Raw genomic sequence first — 13,248 nt, 5'->3', positions numbered from 1 at the left:
ATTAAAGTTTCTTTTTATTAAACTATAGATACAGCATTACCTAAAATAACTGAAAATACATGAATTGATAAACAGTCGAACCAGTATAAGAGAGTCCAAGGTACTGCGATATTTTTCTTGCTTATATATTGTAGGTCATCCGTCGTGGACAATGACTCCCGCTTGTCCAGGTTCGACTGTATATATAACGGATATGTATTATATCTATATGAGTGCTATTTAATGAATATTTATGATTTACCAACTTTTTTGAATTCGTGTTATCGAAAGAATGTACAAGATAAAAAGATTGTGTACAGTTGACCGAAAATCTTTACTTTGTTTACGTTGAATTTTTTTCATAAATTACTAATTTTAGATACAGAGATCAACAAGATCTAAAAATAAATTTAATGAAAGACATCGAACTATTTAAAAACTATATCTATACACATAATAATCTTAAAATTTGAAACATTGACTATATATATCGAAATATTTTATCGGTAATTATAAATATCGATGTTGTGATTCCTGATAATCGTAACATCGACTTTGTGAACACATAAAAATGTCTTCGGATATTAAATGGCATAAGTTGGAGTAAAAGAAACTTTAACAATGTTAATTTAATTGTGTAAATCAGTGTTTTTCATTTCGAAACCCCTCACGACGAAAAAAGTGGTTACCGATAATGCCGTCGGCTCATTACTTCACAACCGAAGGGATGGAACTAACATTATAGGGTCCTAGTCAAAATAAGTTACCACAATATTTCGAGGTACTCCCACTCAATTTAAAATCTGCGACCCCTTGTGGGTTGTGACCCTTGGGTTGAAAAACACTTTAGATTTGTGAATTAGTTATTATTTTTTAATCTTGCTGTGGGTTTCGATTGCAGTGACTTCTATCGACACATATTATCAACACAACCTACATGATTATAATATTTTGCATTTCAAAGACAACAACATAATTATTTCAAGTCTAAAATCTAAATTTTTAATGAATTTTCTCCTCTGCTTTTTGATAAAACGTCAATACGCATACAACATCGATATTCCTAATCACTTACATCATTATACCTATTTGACATTATTTTTTAATATGCAATAATTCCCAGTATACTCCTAACCTCTGATTTAAATAAATTCAAAAATCAATATGGCATTTTTTGAGGTTATTTTGAAACAGTCATTGTGTCCACGTTGCATTGTCATAGATTAAATTTTTGACGTTTGCAAAGAACTGTCATTTTAGTGCACATCGACGTGGAACAAATGAAATATATCGACAATCGAACATTAGGTGAAATTATTTTGTACACTGCATAATCATAATCAGAACAAATATACAAACATTCAAAATCATTTTTCTTGCATTCAAACATCCATACATACATTTCGTCTCTTTAATACAACCTCAATAGACATATTTTTGGCTCAATTTCTCAATAGCAACTCTACCGTACATTCGACGGTAGTATTTTTAGATTAGGTAATAAAATTACGAAGGTTTCATCATCATTTAGTCATATCTTTGCTTGTTTTTTCACTGCCATAGATATGGCTACAATACAGTTTATGTGTTGCCAGGTGATTGACACATTCTGGAACTTTCCTTTTGCCTTACTAAATCTACCATCTCTACTACACACACAGGCTGTGTCCTACTTTCTCTCATTCAAAAGTCATACAATAATTTGTAAAGTGACAATTCGAATAGAATTTTTAATGTTATATTAAAAATGGGAATATTCTAGTATGTTTACTAGAGCGTCAAAATACGTTATAGAGTTTCAACTATTTGACTGTGATTTTCTTACTTAGTAATGTTACTGTACTAAGTAATGTCTTAATCAGAAGTTTATATTAATTACTTTCTGTTATTAGATGAATGGTTATTTAGAAACAGAGTATTTAACTAGATGTAATCGACTTACAAACCATGAATTATATACCTTTGGTTTCTGAGACCAAAATGTCCGGTTAAAACAGATTGTTCTTTCTGTTTTGTTAATGACAGGGACTATATGTTTTGTATAGGGATTTTGGTCTCAGGAACCCAAGGTTAGTCAGATGTATAATTTACAATATGTTTGAACCTCGATGTTCGAGTTATCAATCTCAATACATTGTGAGTAAAAATGACGAAATAGCTCGAAAATACGTCTTCAATCGTATCACTTGTTCCAAATGAATGTCTAAATTTTATAAACACGTATTCTCACTCTTATATCGCATTAGCTCTTTTTATTATACAATTTCAATATACTCTATCTCGAAATAACTACAAAATTACAATATTCCAGATGAAATTATGAAATAGTGTAATGGGAGCTGTGTATGTAATTTGACGTTTGTATGTTTATAAGATTTAGGTGTTAATTTGGTGTGCGATGTGTTTGTGTTGTGCACTTAGCTCATGATGATGAGCTGGCCGGTGTTGTTGGCGTAGACGAGACCCTGTCCCGGCTGCGGCGCCCAGCGGAGACAGTTGAGACTGGTAAACCCGTGCTCCCAGTTCTGCTCCAATTCCTTGATCGGCGAAAGACCGGTCCTGCTAGTATTTTCTGAAACGTCGATAAGATAACAATTTGTTCTATATTTTTTTAATATAAGTTGTATGTTTTCAGAGCTGAGAGTTTGATATGAATTAAAATTCTGCAATTTTTGGAAAAACCTAAACAACTCTTTCCTATATTTTTGTACATTTAGTTTTTTAGTAAGATGATAAAATTCTCGTGTAATTATGTTAGTTACCATAATCTTCCGAAACAGCTTGATTCATTTTATGTAAAATTTTATATCCATATTCTAAAGGTCTGAGAATCGGCTAAAATCTATTCTTCATACTTCTATCAAGCTTTTTTTAAATGCGTGCAAACGAAGTCGCGGGCATCGGCTAGTATTAATATAAATATAGGACAGCGTAAAATATGCGATGTCAATAATGAAAAATAATTTAGTTTAAGTTATATATACCGGGTGGATCGAGGCGATAGAGTTGTGCGAAGACATTGTTCCTGGCGTGCGGCGTCGTGGTGAAGCGACGCGAGCCGAGACCCACGGCCAGGTGTCGCGAGGTGGGAGACAGCGCCACGGACACCGGGCTCTGTTCCAGCACCGCCGTGTGCAGACAGTGACCCAGTCGCGACCATTCCAGCGAGTACACGCCTTCGCACATTCGCACATTTACACAACACGTGTCACAACTGTCTTTACATTAATTTATGAAAGAGTTATAAGAGAGCGCCGTAATGGGATATCGTGAATGCATGAATTTGCACTCTCGAAACACTTAAAACATAATGTTTATGTCAATAGGTTTTTATACACGCGGAAACCCACAGCCAGAACATCGCTCTGGTATATTTTCATATATGGAGCAAATTAATAAGTTAACTATCTTAGGTCGAAGAGAAGGTTCGGCCGTAAACTGCACCTTAAATTACGTCGTTTAACATTATAACTTACCTAGCAAATGATTGGTGTTTCTAAACCTCGGCACCGGCAGCAGCGCCACAAGAAGTCTGCCGTCCTTCGATATGTCGATGCTGGCGTCGTTGTGAATCCTACACCGTCGCACCACCACGTTTTTGTTACCTGGTTGTACATTTTATAAACATGCTTTGAAAACTTTCAAACAACTTTGCAATTTTCTTATCTAAAACTCATTAAAAGACAAAAACTTCATCTACTATTGGAGTACCCTAATTGTGTCAATGGTTTAGCTACAGGTTCATCAAAATTCCTTGAGCTGTGAGTATACTTACTGTCGGCGATGTCCGGCGCGGCGCCGGCGGTGAAGTCCCAGGCCTGCACGCGGTGCGCGGGCGCCGGCATCGTCTCTGAGATGATACCGGCGTCCAGCAGGCCCGCCATGCCACCCATAGCTCCCATGGCCCCCATGCCCCCCAAACCCCCCATGCGCCGTGCGCCCACCAGCCGCACGCCCGCCTCGCCCCCTCCCCCACCTGCACCGCCCCCGCCCCCTCCCCCGCCGTTCATCACGTTCGCCTCTTCCTCGACCAACATCGCATTCTGGAATTGAACACGAACGAAGCTTTTTTAAATGTGCTTTGTATTACATTAAAAGGTGAACAGTATGTACAAAATTTGTTACATATTAGAATAAGACAATCAATAGATTTAATTGTCTAAATTTAAATTATTTACATACCCAATATTTGTAAATAACTATTTACGTCATCAACTAATGGTGTACTTACGGTGTGTTTTATAATTTCTCACCTGCGCTAGAATAATTGGCTGCAGATATTCGTGTATTCTCGGCAGTCTTTGCGGCCGGTTGCCGCTGGCGTCGTAGGGCAGCTCGCGAAAGTGCACTATGGGTATGGGGCCGCCGTTCGGCAGGAACCGTTCGTGGAAGTATATCGGCTCGTCGGGGTCCCCGCGGTAGGAGGGCGGCGGCGGCAGGTACTCGGGGAATGGGCGCCGCCCGCTGTCCGGGGCCGGAGGCGGTGCCGAGTTCGGGGGCGGAAACGAAGTAGGAAACGAAATAGGAATCGGGGCCGGAGCCGGAGCCGGCACCGGAGCCGGAGCCGGAGCCGGAGACGGTACCGGCGCCGGAGCCGCAGCGCTCGCTTGCGCCGGCTGCTCCCGCGGCTGGCTCTCGCTGTTGCTGATCGGCCGAGAGACGATGTCGCGCACGGACGAGGGCGCGTACACCCGTATCATTTCCATGTGCCTTCTCGCTTGACGCATCCTCATGGTTTGTAAGTGCGCCAATCTTATCAAATTTACTCTGTTCTCTAAATCGATCAATAATTCGTTTCTGGGCGTTTCCTGACTCGTGTTCTCGGCCCCCGGAGCTAAGCTGGAGGGGCCCGGGACCGGCTCGGGATTCGACGATTGGTTTCTGCTCGAATTGAGCTTGTAACTGATCTTAGGTTTCCGCGGCATAGAGCGCAAAGCGGGAATTCTATGATTGGAGACAGGCGGAAGAAGTTTTTTCTTTTGCAGCGGGTGAGCCGAAGGATTCGTTCTGTGCAACGCCTTTTGTCGCTTGCGCTCCAAATATATTTTTCTTCGATTGATCGCTGTGATCGAATTATTCCTGTTCGCCGCCGATATTTGAACGGCGAGGCGATTGCTCCATTTCTGAGTGCTCGAGGAGCTCCCGGCCGAGGACGCCGGTAAGTTTTCTTGCATCTGTTCACTCCTTCTATTCGATGAATTCGAGTTCTGTCTCTGTGCGTCACGGGATTTGCGCGAGGGTAGTTGAGAAGTTAAATAAACATCCCGTTGGAGCTGATCGTCGTCGGAGGCGCTGGACAAGGAATTAGGAGATTCATCGACGTTGATCGGCCCCGCGTGGTCGATGTGCTCGATTCGCACCACGTTGAGAGCTTCCATGCGAACGGCCTGCTGCGCCGGATTATCATGGTGTCGAGCGTTGCGTCTGTTCGACATTAGCATTAGGCAAGTGAGCGCCAAAGCTTTCTTCAAGGTTCTTAACATAGTAATGATAACATTACTCAGGCCGCGTTCCTCGAGACACATCATCATCATGTTGAACATCACCGAGAGAACCTGCATGGCTCTCATACGGATTTCATGTTTTGTCGCACTGATTTCGAGAGCCCTAGCGAATTCCCTGCGAGGTCTGCTTCCGTACCTTTCGGTCAGACGGTGTAATGTAGGGTTCCGGAGTCTTCGTCTCACTTCATCCTCGACCGTCCACCTGCGATGAGACATGAGTCTTTGCCTGAGATGAGGCGCGTAGCGGGGGGAAGGCGAGGACCTTCTCTGGTTGGATCGCGCAGTCGCCGACTGCCTGGCGGCTCTATAGTTCTGCGGCGGCGGATCCTGCTCGCTGGGAGTGGACGCGCCGTCGCTTTGCCCACTTTGGCCGGTTGTTTCGGTCCGATTTTCATTTCTATTTGCAGATTCGCTGTTATCGGTCCTTTGCCTGGTTGCGAACGTTCCGGTAGTGCGAAGATTCTCCGACATTTGCGTCAGTATCATGCAGCGCTCGAGCAGGGTGCGCGTGTACTGGGTGGGCACATCCTGGTGCCCGGTCTGCCGCTGCATCACCAGCACGCGCCGGCGCAGGTTGTCCCACATGTTGCGCAGCTGGTTCATCGTGATTCGGTGACCGTGTAACCACAAGTTAGTCAGTATCAGGGTATGTCTCTGTAGAGCGTTCACGGCGGATTTTACCTTCCTATAAATTTCACGAGGAGGAACGACATTACCGCGCGTGCGAGACGTATCACGACTAGTGGATGACACGTTATGGCGAAAAACATTGGGCGGAGGTCGAGTTCCGGACGCTCCGGACGTGCCGGACGTTCCGGACGTGCCGGGCCGATCTTCGGTAGACGTGCTGGGTTCCGCTTCGCCGGCTTCGAACTTATGAGTACGAATATGAAATCGGCTCCCGCTAGCCGACAAGTTAATCCCGTTCGTTCCGGTCTCGTCGGGCAAGTTAACGTTTAATTCGAACGTCATCCTGTCGGTGGGGAGTTGAGAGCCGTCGTTGGAAGTGGCGGGCAGCTCATCGTCTGATAGATCTTCATCCTCTCTGAAGTTGGAATTGGGCGTTCTGAATATATTTAGTTCCATAGACTGATCGCTGTCAGAATCGGAAGAGGAGGAGAGCGGATCTCTGCGGGCGCCCGACGTCGCTCCGGCGGCCGCTCCGGAAGCTCGGCTCGGATTGGGGCCGTCTCCTCCTCGTCGGGGATTATGAGGATTATTTCTTTCCATGTTAGCCAACGTCGCCAAGGACATGTTGGTGATCAAATTCAGTAGCCTGGTACCCGAATCTCGGAGAATGTCACGAATTAAATCTAAACTCTCGTTTATAGTGCGCGCCTCCATCGGCATGGAGACGGGGCTCATCTGTGTCGAGGAGTTAGTCATGGTGGGCCTCTGAGAGCTACTCCTGTGGCTCCTGTAAGGCGGCGGAGGCGGCCAGCGGCTGACAGGAGATGCCAGCGCTTCGAGTATTATCGGTATGCGATCTCTCCTGGAGCCCGACGGCTGCGACGAGTCTCTCTGAGGTCTGCGTTGCGTCTCATCCGCATTCGCAGATCTTTCAGTCTCCGGCCGAGACGATATAAATATACTCGTGCGCGAAGAATTTGTGGAGTTCTCCTCTTGTGGGGAATCTCCGTTGCTAGATCTGGGGGAGCTGGTCGTAGATGAGAACGGATTCATCAACATTCTCGACAAATGACTAGTAAAAGTAGATCTATTCAAGGGGCGGCTGCCGAAATCGCTCAGCGGTTGAAACGCCGAGGATCCGGATCCGAACAAGGACTGTTCTTCCTGAGACGGAGTTTGATCCCTTAAAGAAAAGAATTGATTAAAATAAAATATTTACAAATATCGTGTAAAAGAAATATGTGGTAATATTACCTCGGTGACCTGTTTCCCAATGACAAAGAATTAAAACTTGGGAAACGAATGCTAGTGCTCGGGACGTCGACATTTTCACCTTCGTCTTGTGCACGAGAAGTGCTCGGACCAGAGTTATCTGCTACATAACAATCACATACTAATTGAGTTCAAATCAAATTAAACTTATTTATTTTATATTTATAAACATTATATCGTTAACCCACATTTTTTATATTATTCGCTGACTAACGATAAGATAATAGTTTTCACTAACATATTGTGTACTCTAAACGCTTATATCGTTAAGTTATTCTATGCAGTAGTATAAAGGGGGTTGCAGTTGGTCTTATTATTTAATTAATTAATTCATATAAAATTTATATAACTTAATTGATTGACAGTAGAATAATAAGTTTCAAAATGTTTATATAATGTTACCATCTTGTGGTGTGGGTCTCGCGATGCGCGTGGGTCCGCCGGGCGAGGGGTCCGTCTCCATGGGGTCTGTCCCGCGGTCAATCTATAAATCATTTTATCTCATAATATTTATATTATGTATATATTGATATATAGAAATGTAATTTACTTAAATAAATTATGTATTCATCAAATATTTTTAAGTTAAACTGTGTCGTATATCTGATTATTGTGCTCATGGAAATTTTTAACAAATGTAACTCCACTCAAATATAACAAGAATTATTAATAAATATAAACATGTTAACCATCTTACTAATATTATAAATGATTGGAAATGTTTGGATGTTTGTTTGAAGTATCTCCAGATCGGCTACATAGATCTCAATTAAATTTGGCATAAATATAAAATAGTCTTGAAAACACATAGGCTACTTATTAATTATTTTTTTATTTTAGTTCCGCGCAGCCGGAGTCGCGTGCGACAGCTAGTAATATATATACTTTTTAATAGATCTGCAGAACAGTTGTAAATTAATTAGACTGAGCAGTAAAACATTATGTTACCGTATTGGGTGGTGATGGTGTTCTGCTGAGTCGATGCCTGACCATGTACAATCTTTGGTAGTTTCTCACTAAGCTGTCGTATCGTTGAACTAAACTTTGGTAAGAATTCACTATCATCTCTTGCGGAGAACCATCTTGCGGTCGTCTGTATGGAGGTTCGTCGTCAGAATCATCTGCAGGATTATTTGCACTGTTTACAGCAATATTTGCATTGTTGTTTGCAATGTTGGCAGCGTTATTTGCGGCATTGTTTGCAGCGTTATTTGCTGCATTGTTTGCAGCGTTATTTGCTGCATTATTTGCAGCGTTATTCGCACCGCTGTTAAAGTCATCTGTATCACCTCGTCTGAATTGAGTAAGATTTTGCAACGGTGGGCTGGTTGATCCGTGTGGAGGCAGAGAAGTGGGCGCGGCCACGCCCACCCATTGCGAAATCCCCGTTATCAGTTTGTATCCTAAAGCATCAAATGCCACATATCTGGAAATTAAGAATTAAATTGACACGACTGTGCTGAATATGAAAAATATAATAGTAGAAACATATGACCCTAAACCTCGTATAATCTAAATTTAAATCATAAAAGTAGAGATTTGTATTTTTGTAAGTAATCAAAAATTTTATATAATAAGGTAATACGAAACAGCAAAGCGACCGCAGCCCAAAGACATCCGCCATTCCAGATGCGTTGCCTATCTGTAGGAGAAGGAGAGGATGCACGGAAAGAGAATATTTCTCTTTTCTATATAATTATATGTATCCCCTCTATCTATGTATTCCCTCCACCGTCAAATCCACTTCCCCTTCTCATGTTTTCCTTATAAGAAAACTAAAATTAGGTCTCCAGCACCACACTCATCAGTCGAAACGAGGAATTTCTTCCACTTCTTGTCAGTCTTCTGTGTGGTCGTGGTAGAGCACCAGACAAGCCAACCAATTCTTGCAACAGATGTTGTTGTTGTTGGTGTCTACCACTGTTGCTTTGTTCACTTTAATATAATAACATAATTAGGAATTTAATAATATAAATAAATACCTTATCTTTTCATTGTCATTATTAGTGGTTACTTTGGTAAAAGGTGCGGGTTTGTTCCAGTCCCAAAAATAGAGTTCATTGAATGTGGCTATCACGAGCAGTTGTTCCCTCGGATGGAATGCTATTGAGGCTATAACAGTCTCAGCTCGCACATTCCATACTTCACTACCACCCTTTAATAGTAAAATAAAATTGTCAACAAAGAATACCAAAATCAAAAAAAAAAAAAAAACAATACATAAGTGAAAAGATTTAATCACATACAACAAAAACCACAAACACCACACATTTCAAATATCAAACAAAATTAAATATAGCACACAACCATAAATGTGATAAGTAAATATATTAATTGTATGATTATGTAATAGAACATAATACAAAAACATAAAATTTCATTAATTTAAATCTTATTCATTATTAGTTAAAGGTATATTAAGCATTTATAAAAATAAATAAAGTATTATAGTAAAATTAAATTATTACTTACACTAGAGATATCCCAAACTCTGACTTGACCTCCGAGACATCCGCTGCCAATCAATTGAGGATGTGACGGATGAAATGCAATACACCATGGTGTTCGCGGGTGACCTTTAAGTATGCGCACATGTTTGCCGCTTGCCAACTCCGACACATATATGTTATGGTTCCCGTGAGTAGAAGCAACTTTGGTTCTACATATAAAAATAATAATGTTAAATTAAACACAGAATCTCCTTTTTTATCTATACATGTATAGAACACCAACTAGTTATGAAGGAGCAGAAATAATAACCACATAATATATAGTGACACACCAAAGATTACTAAAAACTGATGTTGACATGAAACTTGTTTATTTTATACAACTGTATGTAGTCTCAACAATTTTATCTCCAATTGGATAAGAACTTGCATGATTCTATTAATATCTGTAACATTAATAATCTATAGTATGTATATAGTATAAGTAACTGATGTCACACAACAGTCAACAGGTTTTACGGTTAGTCACACATTATATAATATGAAACTAACTTTAGTGTTCTTACATACAATGTATACATTTTTAACATTATATAACCAAATCATGATATCAAATCATAATGATTTTGTACATATGTAAATACTGTACATACAGCAGTATCTCACAGCTTTGTCTGTGCAGAATATAAAGAATGTTGTCTAAGAATTTTTTGAATTCATTCATTATTGTCAGAGCTTATTTAATGCAAACAAACAAACAGATTATTCCTTTATCTAATATAAAGTATAGATTTATCCTACTTACCCATCAGGACTGAAAACCATCAGAAAGGTGGATCTTGGGTAACCTGGTAGTTCACAGCGCTGTAAAACAACACATATTCCTCACTAAGTAATCTTGCCATATTATAAGTAATTTTTGTTCTCTTATTCGGGAAATTTTCATTATGTTGACATATTACATTAAACCCAAATTAAAGGTACAAAAATCTAACATTACCCGAATTTTAAGAGGTTTTTGCACAAGTATATCTTCGGCAGCATTTTCAAGCACTGTTTTATTGCTGGGATAATTAAATGGTTCTATGCCTTGCTCCCTCCATTGCCAACTGCGGGCTACATTACCAATGTTTGGTGCCTCCTCTATATGATCATTTTTATATCCAAGCCATTCATTATCAATTGGATCCATTACTTCTGTGGAAAACATTATTAGATGTTGTTTTGTTCATCATTATTATCAGTGAACAAATAAAAACAAATTAAGCATTGGTTAATCTAACTCAACTTTACCAGATGGTGATATGCCGAAAATAGTGGGAGTTATTTATTTAAAGATAGTTAATTGTACTGTATATTGCTTTAAAGATAATTTTAACTTAGCCTTCAGTCAGAAGACTGAGGAATTCATTTTGTTTCTAAGTAAAACATATATTACCCATAATCTTTACTTTAAAGAGTAATCTTAAGTGACTATTTAAAATCAGCCATTTTCTTATTGGATACAAAGCACACAAGGGTCAAATAGGACGTAATATCTGTTGGTGAAATTAAATCGTAATAAAAATGCTATGTATGAATTGGAGCAACAAAATATTGAATCATTGTAAACACTAAAAAATTGAATGAATGTTAGGTGTACTACAAATGGAAGTATTTCGACATTTCTAGATAAATTTTTCAGACACACTATTTAAGGGTTAACAACACCCTACAAAAATGAAGTAGGTACTAAAATAAATGTTGTTTCTATTGACATAATCAGCGGTCTTTTCATATTGAAATAGGGAAAGGTTACCAACAAAATACGAATATTAAAATACTTTTGAGGTTGTTAAAAAATTAATCGATTAAATCAATGAAAAAGGTTTGTTGTACAATCTAGACGTCGCATGTATCTAAGAAAATGGTATTTACCTTGATCATGTTGTAAAATGCACTTTTTTCATTAAATTTTTATCCGAACTTGAGTTTATTTATGTTTCTTTGTGTAATAATTGTTTATACCGTTTAATAATTCTACTACGACACAAAATCCATAAACGAATTCTCGGTTTTACGGCATATATACAGCCAGCTGCGAATTGTCAAAAATTAGGGCTGCTGCGACTGCGTATTATAAGAAAACTGACCATACGTTTTGTTACACGCAGAAGAAAAGTAAGCATACCACAAAATTGTTTTAACCAGTTTTAACAATATTATTCTTTTATTAAATTGGAAAAATTATCTTACTTCTTCCTATTAATATTATAAATGCGAAAGTTTAGATGGATGTTTGTTAGAAGGTATCTCAGGAACGACTCAAGGGATCTTGATAAAATTTGTCACAGATGTAGAACATGGTCTGGAAGAACTCATAGCCTACGTATTAAGTTTTTTTTTAATTCGACGCGGACGGGGTCGCGGGTGACAGCTAGTTTATAATGTAAATCAAATAAAAAAACAAATTGATTGTTTTGCTATGCTAAGTAACTTGAATGCTAAGTGCGCAGCAGCGCAAGCCGTTGCTGCGTTTCAGCGAAACTTGGTTAAGTACAAACATAGACATTAGAGACTTTAACTGAAAACTGGTTAAGTTAACATCGACAAATTGTTGGATAAAGGCAACACTCAATTCATTAAAAAACAAGTTTTGTTAATCTATGCTTCCTTCTTGTGCAAGTGTCAAGATAAGTACACGGTATAAAATATGTAAAAGTTTTCTTAAATTAAAATAAACGTTCTTTTCAAATTATACAAGTGTTTCTATGGCAATCCACTTCCACTGTTCAAGAAAACATACTCTGCGAACAGGTTATGGGCCCAGAATACTGGATTGCAATAGATACAATAGCGCGGTAAAGCGTGGTCAAAAGAACGAGCCGGGTAAACGGTATATAAAATGGAAGCTACTTCAGAAAACCAAAATATATTGCTATTGGAAGGATTATCAAATTGGATGTCTTGGAAATTTCAAATTCGTGTTATATTAAAAGCACAAGGATTATTTGGTGTTGTAAACGGATCAGATTTAAATGACGGAAAAGATCAAAAATGGCTAACACGAGACGCAAAGGCACAATCTATAATTGTAACAAGACTGAGCAACAAAAATATTTTACAAGTGTCGAATTGTGAAACTGCTCAACAAATATGGGAAAAGTTGTGTTCAATATATGAATCAAAATCAGACACGTCATTACATATTTTGCAACAAAAATTTTTTGAAATTCAATATATAAAAAATGAAGAAATATCATTATATATAGCAAAGTTAGAAGAATTGGCAAATAGAATAAATCAAGCAGGTGGAAAAATACCTGAATCTATGCTCATCACTAAAATTATTAGTTCTTTGCCAGAAAATTTTAGACATTTCATTTCAGCTTGGGATTCAGTTCCCATGGCAGACAGAAAATTATCTGAATTAA

The 13,248-nt window shown here is 39.1% G+C and overlaps 1 protein-coding gene across 2 annotated transcripts; it reads right to left on the bottom strand.

Annotated features, from left to right (window-relative positions):
- Positions 1-2,316: 2,316 nt before the first annotated feature.
- Positions 2,317-11,915, bottom strand: LOC106719780. Of its 2 annotated transcripts, none has more exons than XM_045683955.1 (13): positions 11,753-11,915; positions 10,836-11,032; positions 10,641-10,699; positions 9,858-10,044; positions 9,368-9,540; positions 8,334-8,811; positions 7,788-7,869; positions 7,368-7,488; positions 4,233-7,296; positions 3,755-4,022; positions 3,456-3,584; positions 2,964-3,155; positions 2,317-2,551 (listed from the first exon to the last, which is right to left on the bottom strand). In XM_045683955.1, exons 2-13 carry the CDS (start codon positions 11,025-11,027, stop codon positions 2,397-2,399), a joined length of 5,100 nt encoding a protein of 1,699 aa, XP_045539911.1. In that variant the 5' UTR covers positions 11,028-11,032; positions 11,753-11,915; the 3' UTR covers positions 2,317-2,396. The 2 variants fall into 2 exon arrangements, with proteins under 2 accessions (XP_045539911.1, XP_045539970.1); XM_045684014.1 differs by having other exon boundaries at positions 7,368-7,485.
- Between the last annotated feature and the right edge of the window lie 1,333 nt (positions 11,916-13,248).

Source organism: Papilio machaon, chromosome 1 (assembly GCF_912999745.1).
Source record: "Papilio machaon chromosome 1, ilPapMach1.1, whole genome shotgun sequence".
In the NCBI taxonomy this organism is placed as follows: Eukaryota; Metazoa; Arthropoda; class Insecta; order Lepidoptera; family Papilionidae; genus Papilio; species Papilio machaon.
This window is presented reverse-complemented; position numbering and strand designations above follow the sequence as displayed.

Coding starts and splice junctions, on each gene's coding strand:
- LOC106719780 (XM_045683955.1), bottom strand. CDS start 11,027: ATGGATCCAATTGATAATGAATGGCTTGGATATAAAAATGATCATATA. Junction 3,585..3,754: donor CGCGCCGGACATCGCCGACA/GTAAGTATACTC, acceptor ATGTACAACCAG/GTAACAAAAACGTGGTGGTG. Junction 3,156..3,455: donor AAACACCAATCATTTGCTAG/GTAAGTTATAAT, acceptor GAATGTGCGAAG/GCGTGTACTCGCTGGAATGG.